This window comes from Hirundo rustica, chromosome 3 (genome assembly GCF_015227805.2).
Source record: "Hirundo rustica isolate bHirRus1 chromosome 3, bHirRus1.pri.v3, whole genome shotgun sequence".
NCBI lineage: Eukaryota > Metazoa > Chordata > Aves > Passeriformes > Hirundinidae > Hirundo > Hirundo rustica.
This window is the reverse complement of record NC_053452.1, coordinates 87,819,054-87,836,638: the sequence shown is the minus strand read 5'-3', so window position 1 is coordinate 87,836,638 and position 17,585 is coordinate 87,819,054. Positions and strand designations below refer to the sequence as shown.

At 41.7% G+C, this 17,585-nt stretch overlaps 1 protein-coding gene and 1 long non-coding RNA gene across 9 annotated transcripts in view; one reads left to right on the top strand and one right to left on the bottom strand.

Annotated features, from left to right (window-relative positions):
- Nucleotides 1-6,073: 6,073 nt before the first annotated feature.
- LOC120749948 (uncharacterized) lies at nt 6,074-7,722 on the bottom strand. Its single transcript, XR_005699891.2, has 3 exons — nt 7,655-7,722; nt 7,463-7,546; nt 6,074-6,613 (listed from the first exon to the last, which is right to left on the bottom strand). It is a non-coding gene; the product is annotated as an uncharacterized LOC120749948 (long non-coding RNA).
- Nucleotides 7,723-7,899: 177 nt separating this feature from the next.
- ADGRB3 (adhesion G protein-coupled receptor B3) overlaps nt 7,900-17,585 on the top strand; it is a 465,849-nt gene continuing 456,163 nt past the window's right edge. For 6 of the 8 annotated variants that reach the window (XM_040057981.2, XM_058419650.1, XM_058419651.1 and 3 more), the window contains exons 1-2: nt 7,900-8,033; nt 10,791-11,559. In XM_040057981.2, the coding sequence (XP_039913915.1) occupies nt 10,806-11,559 (754 nt within the window). In that variant the 5' untranslated portion in view covers nt 7,900-8,033; nt 10,791-10,805. Of the gene's footprint in view, nt 8,034-8,134; nt 8,285-10,790; nt 11,560-17,585 lie in introns of those variants that run through there. The other 2 variants (XM_040057984.2, XM_058419647.1) reach the window with 1 other exon arrangement.

Sequence of the window (17,585 nt, the reverse complement as noted above, 5' to 3'; positions counted from 1 at the left end):
TGTAAAGTTTATTATACAGCCCACGTGTTGGGACTGCAATGAGTTTCTTGTAACTTTACAGTCGTATCCCAGTTCAGCCAGTTAGAATCTCACCACCAGACTATGTGCATACATGAAATAGCGGCAAGTTTGTTATCAAATCACAGCAATTATATGTGCAAGACATAAAGTATTGAAAATATTGGTTTCATAGATTGAAAGGCTAGAAATTATTTTTCCAAACACCTAATAAACAGAGGCAAAGAACACCGAGTCATCTACAAATGTTACTGGTAATATAAATACTTCTGAGTATCCATTTAAAATGCAACCAAAGAAGAACAAATCCAGGAAATGTGTCATAGAATGACACCCAGTATAAATAAAGAACTTCAAATATTTATGCAAAATGAAAAATTAAAAGCAAATTAAGTGAAACAGAAGGCTTTCCAACAGAAGAAGGCTTTGTCCTATTGTCAGAGTGGAAGTGTAGTAACATAAGAAAATTACTGGATAATTTTTTTTTTTTTTTTAAACCTATAATGCCTTGTAAACTGCCCCAGAATAACAGAATTAACCAGTTCTGTGAGGAATTTTGCATTGTACATAAAATATTCTATAAGTTCCAGTGTGGAAAAACTCTCTAAGTGAAGAGGGCTGTACTTAAGAATGGAAGCCCAGGGCAGAGAAAGATACATGTCAAAAAATGCAAGTCAAAACTAAGACACTAAGGGTGCAGCACAGAAAAAGAAAAAAAAGCAGGAATGTGTAACAAAACAGGATAATAATAAATTTTATACAACCCAATTAAAAACAAATCAGATACATAGATGGCAAAGATTAAAAATATAGTTTCTCAGAATTATAGGAAATTAGTTCTTGAAATAGAACATAATTGAAAGAAAACTATATTTTGAGAAATGAGTGTCACCTTGAAAGACGTAAAACAGCCTTAAATCAATGCGCTCAGCTTGATAAACTGGACACCTTTATTAAAACAGAGTTTAGACATGTTTTTAGACTTCAATTGCAATAAGCAGAAAGAAGTCAAGGATTAAGGATATCCAAGCCAATACGTAAAGTGGTCTTAAAATAATGAGGTTAAATGCATCTAACAAGAGATAAGATATATAAAAAATGTCACAACACTAACTTTTGGACAGAGGCCTTCAATAGAATGCATGCTAGTCAAAATGTGGCATTTATGCTCCTCCCAAAACCAAGAATATTTCCATTGATAAGTGCAAATATGGGGGAGGGGAGGAGATAAACAAGGAAGGTAAGTTGCAAATCAGTGGAGTGAAATTAAGGGATTTGAGATGCTACTTGAGCTAAGCAGGGAATTGTCATAATCTGAAAAGGCAGCTTGCAGGAAATGAGGGAAATTATCACTGTAATAGCAAAGAGGTAAAAAGGGAAAAAAAAAATGGCAAAGATAACTCATAAAAAGCATAAAGTTGAAAATATAAAAACAAATTAAAAGAGCCTTCTTAAATATACCAAAAGTAAGAAACTTTTAAGAGTAACTATGTCTTCTGGTAACTTCAGAGAATAAAACCAGCAATTAAGGAGGAGAAGGACATTGCTAGGAGCACAGAAGATTTATTTGCATCAGTCTTCACAATAGGGGATGTTAGGGAGATAGCTACTCTTGGGTAATAAAAATTAGGTACTATCAGATGAAGAGGTGCTGGAACAAATCAATCATTTGAAAAGGAGGAAGCCACCAAGACTGAAAGTCCTGAACAAATAGTTGAGCTATGCAATCTCTAATTGAAAAACAACCCCTTTTACTGGAAGGCTGGAGAATAGCGAATGTTTCCCATACATCATAAAAGGAGTTTAGAATGATTCAGAGAATCAAAGATTCATACATCTTACATCTGTACAAAATAAAACACTCACAAAACCATGAGATGATAGAGCTGTGCAAAGGAAGATGATACCTCAATTATCTGCTAGAATGTTTTCAACACATGAGTAAACTATTGAAGTGGTCAAAGGAGAACCAACAGACATCATTTATTTAAACTTCCTTGACAAAGTTTCTCACGAGAGACTGATAAAAAGAATAGTCATGGACAGCAAACTGAAGACCTCTGTTCAGTGTAGCAGCTCTCAGAAGAGGCAAGATATTAAAATTAATCAGGAAGAGATGATAAAGAAAAGCAATGTTATAAAAATCAGAGCTGCAGCCTGATTTGAACTGCTGTGTGCAGTGCTGATTTCTACCTCTTAGAAAGATATCAGAAAACTAGGGAGTGTTTAAGAGAAAAGTGACAAAAGGGTTTTGTGGAAATAGAGTGGAATACCTTAAAAGGTTATTAAATAGAGGCATGGCAAAAATGTGACATAACTGCTAGAAGTAAGCTAGAATCTCACTTCTCCCTGCACTAATACCAGAACATGGTGACATATGAATTAAATAAAAAGCTAACAAATCTAACAGAACACCACTTTTCACTAAGTATTTATGCTGTGGGACTCATCATTTGATAATGTTGAGATGAAAAAAAAAAAGAATGAAAACAATTAGGTGCTTTTGTGGAGAACAAGAATATATGGAGTTAAATTAGCTAAGAGTAATGCAGGGGAACTTAAACCTATTTGGAAATTTAAAGACAGCTCTGCATACTGGAGACTAGGTGAGATATTTTTGAAGCCAGATTGTCAAAAAACCCAGTTGTGTTCTGGGTTTTCTGCGCCTTCCTCAGGAGCCTTCAAGAGCTTCCATCTGTGGTAGGATGCTGTACAGGCCTTAACATGTGATTCAGACCCCTTCTGCTCACACTCTTAGTGTCACCTGTTGCATGAATTTCACTGCTTCTAGCCCAGTTATTGAATTTACTGGATTGAATGACAACATCAAAATAATTAAAGCTAGTAGCAAAATTTAGAATTACTTGTGAAAACCTTTGCTGAAGAAGCCATACAAAGAATGAAAACAAACAAGCAAGTAAATCACAGACTTTTTCAACTTGAAAATTGTCAACCAACCAAAGGTTTGATTGAATTTGGAAGGTGACATTATTGATGAAAAATCAACTTCCCAAAAGTAAATTAGTTTTTTTGCCAACACTTTTCAATTTCAAAGTAGAACATTTTTATTCACCCATGCCTCCAGTAATGCCATACATTCTTGAGCACCATCTACTGGTACTGCATTATTAATTAGCTATTAATGAATATATGAATTACTTCCCTAATAAAATAAATAAGAATCATATTATCTTTCCAAGTATATTTAAAATTGAGAAGGTAGAATATAGCCTAATATTTATTAAATTAATCTTTCCTCTTAATAACAGAGCGAAAACTAATACTGGTAAAATCCATTTAGAATCTGAAATTAATAGAGAAATGTGCTGATTGTCAATAGTTTGTAACATCCTGGACCAGAAAACATTTACAAGTCCATGATTTTTTTTTCCAGTTTTCATTTATTCTCAATCTGTTGGAACAACAAAGCATTTTTCTTCTTTTCTTATTTAGGTATTTAGTGAATTTTATAATACCTGCAATATGGCCAGTATCTTCAATTTTATTTCTTTTTTTCACACTAAATTACATAACATTTCTCTTGAAGTGGTCACACCAGCTTTGGACTTAACATTTTTCCTGACTTGGAGCTGGGAAATACAGCTTGGTGCTCTGCAGAAGAATATGTAATGCAGAGTAGAAGGTCTACTGTTGCCAAAGGGGATTTTGAAGGGCCTTGCAGATCTGCAAAAAGTGGGATGTGGGAAACAGATCAGTGGCACTTCTGCATAAGCCAAGAGGTTCAGTGTAACTATCCCTCAACTCTCACCTGTAAATTAAGTCTATAACAACAATTTCCTTTCTTGTATACATAGAAAGACATATCTGAGTGTAACTCTGGAGTCAGTTAAACACAATGATGATAATAATAATGAATAAAGTCTTTGTTGAAAACAATGTTAAGATTTTTTTTTTTTTAAAATGTGTTCCTTCGGTATTAGAGACAGACTGTCTTATTTGCTTAAAGGAATGAGAGTGCAGGCTGCAACAGTGATCTTTACTTGAAAAGAGTCCCCCTAAGGGTGACTGGTGATTGAGTAAGAGAACAGTCCATTCTCCAAAGCCACTTGCTTTAAACTATGGCCTTCCTTTGCACCAAAACTGTCAGTGATAGTTCCAGTTCCAATTGTGTTGAATCTTGTGCTGTGTTCACTAAAATCTGGACTGAAATAATCTAGCTGCTGTCACCAAGATACCAAAGATCTCAAAGTGCTTCTGCACCAAATTAAACAAGCCTTTTGATTTATTCCATCCAACATATTAAATTGGGTAAGCCTCATTTTTCTCATTAATACAGAAATTACTTAAAAACATTACTTCCCTCCCTCTTTCCTAGTTTGGATCAAGCCCAACCTTGCCAAAACAATTGCATTAAGTCTAGAAAGCAGCATTATAAATTTAGCATTCACTATGTTGTGCCTATCCCTACAACACTACTACTGAGCGACATAACACTTCTTTCAGTGCCTTGATACTTTCTTTGTAGTACAGATGGCACCACGTGTACCATGCAGGGCTGACAGCCCTCCCATGAAACTGTGGGATTGCATTAATACATTATTCCTAGGTTTTAACAGAGGTACTCAAACAAGATTGATCTACTCAATATTCACAATTTATGCACAGAGGTTCACTTTGCATCTGCCCTTCAGGCTGTAGCTTATGAATAAATGTACACACAAAACGGGACCATTCCAAACACAAATTATCTGCATGCCCAAATTAAACAAACATATTGTCACATTTCTACCTATTTATATTTTGTAGACTTAAACATATCCCCAACTCTCGCATCTAGACTATGAAAATAACATATTTCTTTTACTATCTTAAATGCTGCGTAACACCTGGCAAACAATTTTTTTCTCAAATTGTCCTCAATTCCAGTAGAAAAACACCTGCAAGTGGAACATAGATTTTTGTGTACTCAGAAAAATGGTATAGCTTATTTGATGACTTAGTTCCAGTCATTAAAACCTGAATTGTTCAAGTCTAATTGCACAAATCTTGAAAAGAAATCTTCAGAGTGCTCTGTGCTGCCATCCCATCCCACCCTGTCCCATTGCTTCCCACCCCTCTGCTCCTCAGCTGTCATAGTTAACCTAAGCATAACTTGTGCAACTTCCACCCTTCCCTTCACTTTGTGGATGAGAGGCTAAGGAGTCTTCCATTCCAGATTCCTCTCCAGCACTGCCATGTCTTCTCAAAATTGAAAACTTCTGTGGTTGGCATACTTAGGAGATGTCTAAAGACAATTGCTTACCACACATTGTGTATTCATTATTGTTTTCCACACACAATGAAAGGAGCTACAACTTGACAATGTCATAAAAAACAGGTAAAAGAGTTCATTCAAGTTGTTTTCTTTAGTGAATTACCTTACAGTTCTTCATTTAATGTAAAGGAGATGAAAAAGTTGTTTAAATACTGCATCGTATGTACACCTTTGATTTATTCTGCTCATGTCACCCTGACAATGAACACAACTTCCCTTTAAACACTTTAAGCAACATGATGCTCACCCACAGATAGTATGGAATGTCACCAAAGGTGACAGAATTTGATAATCTCTAAACCAGTAACAGTTCAGATTTCATTGCATTGCATTTGCTGGGCATAGACCCAGAATATCTCTCACATTTTCCTTGCTTTGGGTAGATATTTTTTGGTTTATTTTGACAACAGGGATATAACGCATTTACAGGTGTAAAAGCTAGCAGGGATGTGGTTTACAGCTTATACCTATGGAAAATACAGAAAAAAGCTATAACCGTGTTTTGGTTTACTTTGGTTGAAAGTGGTTTGTGACCAGCAATACCTCTGACCAGAATTTGTGCAGCATGTAATTGTAATCATAAAAGCTCTGTGATACTGGAATTCAGGGACTAGAACAGGACTGTAGGGGAGAAAACCGTTTGCTTTAATGACTGATTGGTTTGGATGTCATCCAGAAATTTAAACTTTCATTTCATTGGGATGGGAGGTCGTGTCCATGATCACACAGCCACGCTTCATATAAACTTTGAAGGCGCAGAGGGGCTGTACTCCCCCAAGAACTCAGCAGGGCCTTGTGCTCTCTGCAGAATGGCAGCAGTGAGAGCACACGGCAGCCAGGCTGAGAGCTGCTGACTGACAGCAGCATTTATTAAAATGTCATCTCCTAATTTTCACGCCGGATATATGTTGTCGTGCAGACTGCCCCGATATCTCACGGCAGCGGGAAGAACCAGAGGACAACCCAAACCGACCACGGGAGCGGGAGGGACACAGCGGGAGGGGAGGGAAAAGACACACTCCAAACCATGCCCAGATTTAGCAAAATTTAAAATAAAAACGGGAAAAAAAAAGGGGGGTGCCTTGCTTGTGGCAAAGCTTTTTTCATGAACCTCCCCCGTCTGACCCCACCCGGCGCTGACGGTGCCACTTCAGCCGCTGTCTCCCCGCGAACTCCGCTCACAGCCCGGGGCAGCGTCGCTCCCGCACCGGGCACCGCGCCGGGGGAGCCCCGCCGGCTCTCCATCCTTCCCCGTGCGAAGAGGGCGACCGGCGGCAGCCGAGGGAATGGATGCGGCTGCGATCGGGCACAGCCTTATCTCTGGCGGGGAACAAACACGGCGTTAATTGCAGCCGCGCTGAGAAAATTGCTATTGTTTCTACTCAGAGGTGGGCGGCAGTTTGAGAGCGTTTATCCCGGGAGCCCTGTATCAGTTAATCTCCATCACGGGGCCGAGCCCACAGCTCCCGGGGCTGCGGCGAGGGGGAGGTTGTGCTTTGGAAGAAAAAAAAAAAAAAAAACAAACAAGAGGAAGGAGATCAAGTGCGAGCTTCCCGCCCCGGCGTCCCCGTTTCCCCCGCTCCCCGCCGGCGGGTTTTTCTGACGCCGGGGCGCAGCCGGCCCCAGCGCTGGGAACGGCGGCCCGCAGAACGCGCCGGGCGCAGCGAGCGGCGTTTCTGGGACGCGCCGGGCGCCGAGCCGCCGTGACGCGCGCAGCGAGCGCACCGCGGGGCCGCCTGTCGGGGCCGGGGGGCGCCGCGCACACACGCGCGGACACGCGCGGACACACGCGCGGACACGCGCGGAGCGGGACGCAGGCGCGCGCGCGCAGGCGCCCCCCCCAGCGGGCGGCCGGGGTCGCGCGGGGGTGGGCGCGCGCGGGGCGCGCACATGCGCGCACTCACGGCCCGGCTCCCACGGAGGCGGGCGGGCTCCGCGCGCGCGGGCGCGCACACGGGCGCGCGCGCACGCCCAGGCTGAGCCACACGCAGCGGCAGAGACGCGCTCCCGCTGCCGCCGTGCTCCCCGCGCGCCCGGCGTTCGCACCGCTCCCCGACATCGGCAGCCGAGGACCCCCCGCCGCTGTCCGGCCATTAGTGCCTGAGGGGGGAGGAGGAGAGAGGAAGGAGGAATAAGTCTATTAGTAATAAGAACAACAACAAAACCCACCAACAAATCCGCACTAGCGCCTTAGTCCTTCTCTCAGACCGTCGACTGCCTGGCATCGCCGTGCATCGGGCTGCTGTGCTGAGACTTTGTTTCAAGTAAAAAAAAAAAAATATATATATATATATAGAGAGAGAGAGAGAGAGAGATACAAAAAAAAATCAAAAAAAACCAAACAACAACAAAAAAAACAACCTTCGTTCGCTCAGCCACTTCCATTTTTTCCCCTGCAGTCTCGCTGGTTTGAGGTGGTTGCTTTTTGGTGGTGGTTTTTTTTTCTATTTTTTTTTTTTTTTTTTTCTGTTTTCTTTCCCTTCATGTGGTTGGATTTGGTGGATCTGGAGCCAAGGCTGATTTTTTTCCTCGGTGGGGTGCGCGTGTGGCGTGCGGGGATTTTCTCGCTGTGTTTTTTTATCTTCTGCTGCTTTTTTATATCTTGGTTTTGAACCTGAGCCGGGAAAAATGGGAAACGGTGCTTCCGTCAGAAGGGGAATCTCTCCATCACTGTTGTTGGGACGTGTGCCTGTGGTGCTAGTGTTTTAGAGAAATAGCCTGACAGCTTTCGGAGTGGAAGGTAAGGGTGCCCGGGGCATTTCCATTTCCCATTTCCAGGGATTACGACTGGAGAGCTTTTAGTTTGGGATTCCGGGGAGGAGGCGGCGGAGGAGGGGGACAGGCTGTTGCTGAAGGATAGAGAGGGAGACAGCACATACGAAATGATCTCCGCATTTACTTCAGCGCTGCAGTTTAAAAGTTAGAGAAGTCCGTCTTGCGACAGGTCTGCTTCCCCGAGAGTAATTTCCAGCGAGACCGAGAAAACCTGAGGTTTGTGCACGATTGGGGTAATTTGTATGGGGGTGGGGGGAATTGTTAGGTTAATAGGAAGTTAAAATAAGAGAAGTCAGTGGGTCTTCTGTTGGGGGAAAAAATAAAAATAAATGGAGTGATGGCGCCGTCTATGTTCGGCTAAACTACAGTGTCACCTAGAAAATCAGTTCGGGGAATATCCAAACTAAATGCCCGTTTCTTTTCAGCAGAAGAGGATTCTCCCCCTTCCCAAATGGGCAACCTTAAGCCTCTGTGGCCATTCTTTAACTCCTTCCTCCGTGGAAAAGAAGGATCTTTTTAATCTGAGTGTCTTAATCCTTCCAGCGAGCAGGTTCACGCTGCATCTAGCAATGCTGCAAACTAACTGAATGCTGCCGGCACACTCAGTTCGTGTGTGTGTGCATGTGTGTGTGTGTAATGCACACAGGGAGAGAGGGATAAACAGTGTTCTGTTTCAGTAGCCGTGCATGAACAAATGCACAGCTAAAATGAGGACTATTTGATTACATTTCTTCACAGAAAACAGCCTAGCACTGCAGAGGTCTTTATTTTTCTGGTGCAGATATTACATAGGATGGAAAAAGTCAGAGGCTTTTTTCCTTTTCAAACAGGAAAGCAAATAAGCTCCCTTTCTACTTTCCAGATTATAAAATTAATCCTTTTTCATGGGTGGAATTCTTAATTTAGACACTTATTGTCACATTGGCTTTCAACGCCTACACCATCCTGAATAACACTGCGCAGAACTGCATTGCCTGCAAAGTGCTTCAGCAAAGGGGAAATTGTTTCCAGAATTCCCAATAAGTTTCTCTTTTTTAAAACCTTAAATGCTGTACCAGCCCTGTTTGAAGAAGGAGATCCATCTTATTAATTGAGACGGATGCTCAGAAAGGAGAAAATCTGACCATGTGGATAGACCCAGCAGCAGCTCTGCTTTTTTTTTTTCTTTTTTTCTTTTTTTTTTCTTTTTTCTCTTTTAAACCTCTGCTGTAAAGAGGGTTAGAGTTGGTACTGCTTTTTGCCCATTTCAGGATTCCGAGTTTGCATTATAATCTAGGAGGTACGAAAATCTCTTCAAGGGAGCTTAATCCGGTGACTTGCTGTGTGTTATGCAATGGGAAACAGAAGATGCCTTGCTGTTTGGTGAGGAGATGAAAAGCTAGGCAAAGACACACATCAAAACTCAGTAACGGTGCCTATTGTATGTGTGCCTCTGCTTACAGAGCAACAGTGGAAGAGACTGCAATCTAGAGAGTTTTGAAATTAGGTTGGCATCACTTTTTTGTGCTTGCATTTAAGAGCAGAAGGTAAAAACCTACTCATTTGTAAGAGATAAGCAACTTTTCAAAGGTTAATGCTGAAAACCTTCAACCTGAATTTTTTTGGATATCATTATAGAGGTAAATATAACTCAGGTTTGCTGTATGAACCTAGGCCACTGTTGAAAGAACAGAGCATGTAGAGACTGTGAGGGCTGGCAGGTGCAGTAAAACATCTTTAACTGGAGATACTAGCAGAGAAAATGTAATATTTTCTTTCATTGTTCAAGCGCATGGCTGCAAAACACAAGAGCTAATGAGACAGTACAAGTAATTCATAATAAGAGGGCAAGTGCAGTCCAATAGGTGCAGAGATCGAGCTGTAGCACGGTCAGTTATACAGAGCTACTGACTGTAATACTAATACTGTGATCCATTTTAAATATCCTTAGAGGCTGAAGCACATTGAAATTTTTATCTTAAAAATCTGGCATTTAGTTTTTGTGTCAGACCAGCAGTAGTTATATCCATCTGTCTTTGTTTCTTTCTTCGGTAGTGTCAAAATTTTATTAATACATTAATCTCAGTATTTGCTGCCTTTTCAGAGATCTCTGTATACCAGGCAGCCAGGATGAAGACATGTAGGCATATGGGAGATAATGTTCCATTTGTAACAAATACTAATTGGTGCATTTTTAAATTATAGCTGTAATAATTAAGTTACTTCTCACACTTAAGAGAAAAATCATATATAACAAACTCTAACAGCTTTCTTTTTTTCTGTTCTGGTGAAATTCTGCATGTGCATATCATATATGCACATACATAACTATAGCAGATAAGTTATTTACTTTTTGAATAAATAAATAAACAATTAAGTACATTTCTCTTCTCTTGGTCTGTCAGGTGAGGCATCTAGGTTTTTACTTAAGTTGAGCAGTTCTAGTCCACGCCATGATGACTAAATCCTAGGGAGGAGAGGACATTCCTATTAATAATCTAATAGATGTTGAGTTTTAATTTGTCTGTGGAAGACGTGTCTGTGGCGATGGCCACGTGATGGCGCTGTGCACACAGCGGCAACCCCCGGCCCTTGCGTTATAAAATAAAAATTACCTGCCCTTCTTTCTGAAAGGGGCTCTAACTGCAAGCTTGAAAACAGCTGTCTCGAATATTGGAGGGAGTTTGGCTTTCTATGCGTGAAGAATTCTACTTGCATTTTTATTTCATTTCATCTCCTGCAGGCCAAATGACATAGGATGAAGGCTGTTCGTAATTTGCTGATTTATATATTTTCCACCTATCTACTGGTTATGTTTGGATTTAATGCTGCCCAAGACTTCTGGTGTTCCACGTTGGTGAAGGGGGTCATTTATGGATCGTATTCTGTAAGTGAAATGTTTCCCAAAAACTTCACAAACTGCACTTGGACGCTGGAAAATCCAGATCCAACCAAATATAGTATTTACCTGAAATTTTCCAAAAAGGACTTCAGCTGCTCCAACTTTTCCCTCTTGGCTTATCAGTTTGATCATTTTTCTCATGAAAAAATAAAGGATCTTTTAAAAAATAACCATTCTATAATGCAACTCTGCAACTCCAAGAATGCTTTTGTATTTCTGCAGTATGATAAGAATTTTATTCAGATACGTCGTGTCTATCCGATCAACTTCCCAGGATTACACAAAAAAGAAGAAGACCAAAAATCCTTCTTTGAATTTTTGGTGTTGAACAAGGTGAGCCCAAGCCAGTTTGGGTGCCATGTGTTATGCACTTGGTTGGAGAGCTGCTTGAAATCTGAAAATGGGAGAACCGAGTCCTGTGGGATCATGTATACAAAATGCACCTGCCCTCAGCATTTGGGAGAATGGGGAATAGACGACCAGTCCCTGGTGTTGCTCAATAACGTGGTGCTGCCCCTCAACGAGCAGACGGAAGGCTGCCTGACCCAGGAGCTGCAAACCACCCAGGTCTGCAATCTCACCAGAGAAGCCAAGCGGCCACCAAAAGAAGGTAGGTGCTTCTTGGAGGGGGGGCTGAATGCCATGACAGTGTGTAAGTCCTGCTGCCAGCTCTCTTTAATACTCACATTCGTTTCAGTTGCTCTCCACTCTGTCTCTCCTCTAGATGAGGTGAAAGGGCTGGTGAAGATGCACACTCCCTTAGAGGCAGGGAATGCTGCATTTTAATTTCTAAACTGGCCTAACCTACAGCATATAGTTCTGCTGAGCACCGTTGAAACTCCTCACAAGCAGAATCCATCTGTTTAAAGGCCTCACTTACAGTAATGCCCAAAGGTGGTGAGCCAGAAATCACTCTCCCCCTCACCACCTCTTTACAGCAACCACCTAACTGCAAAACCTTGGCCTTCTTGATAGGATCCCTCGACTTTGCAAGGAAAACATTTCCAAAGGCATTCAGGCAACCTGACCAAAAGATCAAGAGATTTACCATGTTCAGCACACCTGGTCCCTGGACCAGACGTCAGCAACCTACAAACAAACCACAAGAGCAAATGCAATTCCTTAGAGTGAAGCCTCTGCCTGAGATGCCTGGAGAGGCGAGGCAGTGCGCAGGCAGGACATGCTGGTTTAAACTCCTGGGAGCTCTGTGAAGGGGCCACTGGCTGCTCCTGCACATGTTCTCCAGGCAGTCTCAGCTCCTGGAGTTGAAGGCTCAGGATCTCCTTGCAATATTAGTGAGGAGGGGGTTGTGATGTGTCATTCCCAGCAGCTGCTCCAGTCCCAGCAGCTGCTTCATGTCCCTGCTGGAGGAAGGGGAAGGGGGTGCTGTGGAGGAGTGGGAAGACTGGGGTCCAGCAGCTAGCATGGCAGCCCTCCATTGCCCTCTGCTACATACCTCCCGTTTGAGCCTGATATTCTGGAGAGGTGGGGGCGGGAGGGCAATTTTAAAAGGACTTTGAGGGGTTGTGAGGCAGGGAAAGGGTGGGTTGAACATAAATGGGGGCTCTGGTTGCAGGCTTCTGGCGAGGGGGTCCTTCAGAGCTGCCATGCGGGAATGGGGGGGAGGGGAAGGATAAATCATCGAGCCTGGGGTGTTGCATTTTAATGCAGGAAATGTTCCCTCTCTCCTTGTTTTTTGCATAGCCACAAAGCCCTCAGTCTGTGGCGAGGCAGTGCCAAGCTCCCAGCCCCCCTAATAGAAGTTGCTTTGTGGAGGAATGTAACATTGACACGTTGTTAGGAGAGGATTTTCTTTAAGGGCAGCCAAGCCCCAGTGCTGTGGGAGAAGAAAAGCTGAACTTGCTCCAGCTGCCGCGGTGCCAGCGGCCAAGGGCAGGGCCGGGGGAGGGGAAGGCTGGCGAGTGGGACACTCGGAGCGTCTTGTGGCTCCGCGCTCTCCCGCCACCCAGCAGCACGGGATCAGAACGGACAGGGGAGGCCCGGCTGCCGCAAAAACCTCCTAGAGAAGCTCGATCGGTGGCAGGGATGGTATTTAACATCGTTTAGCGCTAATTAGCGCCCAGGGAGGCGGAGGCAGCCCCGGCCGCAGCAGGCGGAGCCGGGCGGGAGCCCCGGGGGCTGCGCGGGGCTCGCACCGCCCGTCCGCGGCCGCAGCGCGGGGTGCGAGGCGCCGCTGCCGCCCCTTCAGCCTCCGCCGTGTGAGTCAGGGGAATCACGGGGGAGCCTCGGCCCCCGGCGGAGCGCACGAACGCCGCGGAGCGGAAGGCGCGCAGGAGGCGCGGCCGCGGTGCGCGGGTGCGGCGGGCCCCGGCGGCGGGGCGGGCGCGTCCCCCCGGGCCCAGCGCCGCGGGAGGCACGGCCAGCGGCGCGGAGAGGCGCGTCCACCCTTCCCCCGCCTCCGACTGCCGGCCGGCGGCACCGGCAACCTCCTGGGGCGCGCTGGGTGCGCGGGCCGCCGGGGCCCTCACATCTTTCCCCAAAATACACTCAATTCCAAGGGGCATGAGTGTATCCAGGTTAAAGCATCTGTTTTAGAAATGTACTTAGTTGAAAGGAAGCTTAGGGCAAGATTTTTTTTTTTTTTTTTCCCCTTAAATTTCGAAACATGTTTTCAGCATGTTTTGCTTCCAATTTCAGACATGTTTTAATTCTTCTTTTAAAACCCCTACTCTTGGGTTTTCCTGCATATGAGCTTGAGAAATGGTATTGTTAGAGAGGGTGGAAATTGCATTTGGCAGGTGGAAGGTTTGATTTGCTTGTTTTTCCACTCTATTTAGTGGGGCCAGCTTTGTATTGAAATTTTTTATAGTATTAGAATTACTTCAATATTCTATTTAATTGCTTTAATGCACTTTGAAATTGTTAATCAGATTTTTACTCAAAGTTATAATCAGTTTGCAAATTAAGCCTCACAGTACTTCTCAGTTAGCACTAAGCTTTTTGTTTTCCACTCAGTGTCTAAAGCATTTTTCCCCTTTCCTCAGAAGGCTAAAAATATGCAAGAGAGCTGTGTTGAGTCTTCGTTTTCTGTAGATACAGTCACATTCATTAGGCACATCAGTCAGGTGTATCTGTATGTTAAACGCTGGTTTGTGCTTCAGGTCAAAGCCTTACTGAGGGATCAAAATGTAGAAGATTGTTGCTACAAACGTGATGCAGTTCATCACTTCTGTCAGCGAACATTAAGGCAAGAAATACAAATTTTTTTTCACAGACAATCTAGTTCAAATTAGATTGGTGCAGGTAGCATAAATAGGGTAGACCAATAACTTAGAAATGGTTATTAGGGTTCATAGTGGCCACCGAAAGTACAATTTTGCTAGTATAAGTTGAGTTTTAAGGGAAATGGGGTTTACTATTGAGAGAGTGCTCTAGATTTGGTAAGGCTGTGTTTTATGAACTTGTGCATTATTTTGAGGTTTTGTACTGACATTGCCTAGAAGTGACTTTTGGAAAGGAATTGCAAAGACCTGACAGCTTTCTAAGTATTATGCAAACCTTCTCATCCATCAGATTTGCTTTCATCAAGCTTGACTGTATGAAATGTAAGATCTTTTCCCAAAACTATTTCTAGTCCCATTTTAGAACCCCTATGTAAATAGAGAGCATTTAGATTAGAGCCAACTGTTTCTATTTTGAACCTCTGAAGATTTTTACAATTTTGAATATGATAAATGGCTTAGGAAAATGGATGAAAGTCAGTATTTTTCCTTTTTAAGAAGTGTTGCATTTTACAAGACATGACAAGTATACAATGGATCATTGTGTTTCTAAATGTGCTGAAGTGTTGAACAATGAAAGGATCTAGGTCAAAAAAAGTAGAAGCTGTAACTATTGCTTTTTAATAAAATGGTTTGGAAATATGTGGTTTATTCATCTTTTATTCTGTAGGAAGTTCATCCGTGGTATCACTGATTAAAGAAATATTGAAAATGGCTACTGTTTCACTTAGACCCAGTTTCCTTGTATCTATATCCTTTTCTGTGGCCTTATATTTGAGATGCTTACCCTGGAACAAAGCACTGGCAAATAGATCTCAATTAATACTTTGGCGGGGTCCTAAATTTAAGAGCTGTGGGGAATTTGTCCTCTTGATCTTCAGTGCTGTGACTGAAGTATGTTATGAAGTTTCTCTGTCAATAAGACAGGGCTCAGTTCCAAGTCTAGTAGACATACAAAGACTTGGTATGTAGTCAATCCAGGAGAGAATCCAACACCCCTTTTTTCTTATTGTGGCCATGATATTATTGTGGGGCTTTGTAATAGTTACTTAGACAGAAACTGTAGAGAGTTTCCTATTGTGTTTACACATCTGACAGGATTCCTCCTGAAAGAATGGAAATAATTCTTTGTCCTGTTATTTATATCCGACAGAAGAAGAGATGTTCACATTTATTAAATCTCAGTATTTGGAGGCTTAATCTTGTATCTTGTCTTCAGATGGTCTAAAATATTTTTAGTAGTGATATTTTATTATGCTAGAAATGTAGCATTGATCTACTTTGTCAGAAATTCTAAGAGCATCTCAGTATTAAGCAACTTTTTTTTTCCTGATTTCAAAAACAAAACAACACAGAAATCTTAACAGAAGATTTACTGTAATAGATGTGTCTTTAAAATAGTAATTTATGTAAATACTGTTGAATAATAGTAACATGTAAGATGCAGATGATTTTGTAGAATTTTCTTGACATGTATGCATTTATCTATATGCTATTCCATGAATGCCCACATCCTGTTGCACACATTTGAGATGAATTCATAATATTCATCACATACCCAGAGGTCACTAGCTCAATGAGTAGGCTGGACATCCCTAGTCAGACAGTCATAGTCAGTAATACCATGTCATATCATGGCTCCATCACAGGATTAAAACTGTTAAATCAGTGAAGGATTTGTCTAGTAAGATCAAAAATTACAAAATGGAGTCTAACAACCATATACTTTGACAGGAATGTTTAATATTTAGTGAGCAACAACTACTTGAGGCTAAAGTAATATTTAGAAAATCAATAATAAAACAGTTGTCCAAAATATTGAATGAGTAGAGTAACATAGTTGAAAGAGGCTTAATAATTTTTATATCCTGCTTGCAGTGGACCTTTTATTCATGAGTTCAAGGGGACAAAAGTGGATGAGCACTAAGGGAAAACACACTTTTGAATTTTTTGTGAAGGGTATTTTTCATTATGTTTTCCAAACTATTGTTTAAAAACTTTAAACTGATATACTGGAATAAGTGGTTAACTAACCATGCAGGTTATGAGCAGTTCTAAACAGTTTTGTTATTATACTGTGATGAGCAGTTTGATCTCTGTGAAAATCTGTACTTCAAAGAAAAAGAATTTCACTTTAATTTTTTTTTTCCCCCTAAGTACTGTTCCTGCTAAAATGCTCAATGCCAAAGCCATCATAGAAACATTAATAGAATCAGTTAAAGAGGTCACGTTTGTGAGTCTGGTGCCCCATAGAAGGAAATATTTTAAAATCTATTATGGATTCCCATGTGCTACATAATATGCCCTATTTTGACTTACTTTGCTAGAAGAAAATGATCACCTTAAAGCTTCTTACTTCTAGTACCTATTTGAGTCATTCTGCACCACTCATAATAGGGTGCTTTATCACAGTCATGTGGGTTTGATTTCAATTTTTTTTTTGAAGCAGTGCCCTGTAGAAGAAGCATTAATGATCAGTGCCTCCTTTAATCAATAAGCCTTACCTTTATTTTAAATAATATGATTGTCAGTAATGACTGTACTTTAGTTTGTGCTGTATTGATTATTTCCACCTGATTTACTTCAGTAAACTTTGAAGATTCTTGTTTTGATGTAAAGTTTGGAAGTTTGTATGCAAAAGTGATCAGCACTTCATGTATGTGTATGGAATTCAGTGGGATTTGGATCAATCTATAAGTGAATTGTGTGATGGTTTGAAAAAGGAAAATACCCAGACCATTTCCTTCATGATACAAAAAAGGCTATATAAATGGCTTTGCTTCCAGTTATTTAAATACTTTATTAGTATTAGTAAATATACTTCTATCTCTCTCTCCAGGTGGTAATTTCTTTGGTATCAGTTTCTGTCAATATTGCGTTCAGCACTTCTCACACACTAATGAGATGGCATATTGTTTTTTGGGAAAAATCAGCTGGATTCAGTCTAATGTTTGCTTTAGGAGGGATCACAGGTGTCCTGCATAGGTTTTGAACAGTAGTTTTTTTATCAACTCACTGCTTGTTTAAAACATTCATGGCTTCAGCTGAATAGTATGTTATAACCCAAACCAGGATTTTAGTTACTCAACCTGTTACTTTTACTTCAATTAAACCTCTGTTTGTGTACATTATTGCACTCAGACATTGGAATACTTGCTCTCAGCTGGGCATAAATGCTGCTACAAACCTCCACTCTTAAGAAACGCAGGAATGGGCAAGGTATAGAAACAAATCAAATGTTCAGAATGAAGTCAAAGCAAATATCCAAATTAGGAACAGAATTCAAACTGTCTTGATACTGCCTCCAGTGAACAAGTGCTTGATAATACTGAGTTCTATATCATCAGGTATTTCACACTAGTCATGTCTTCTTTGTTGGCTTTTCTTGTACTGG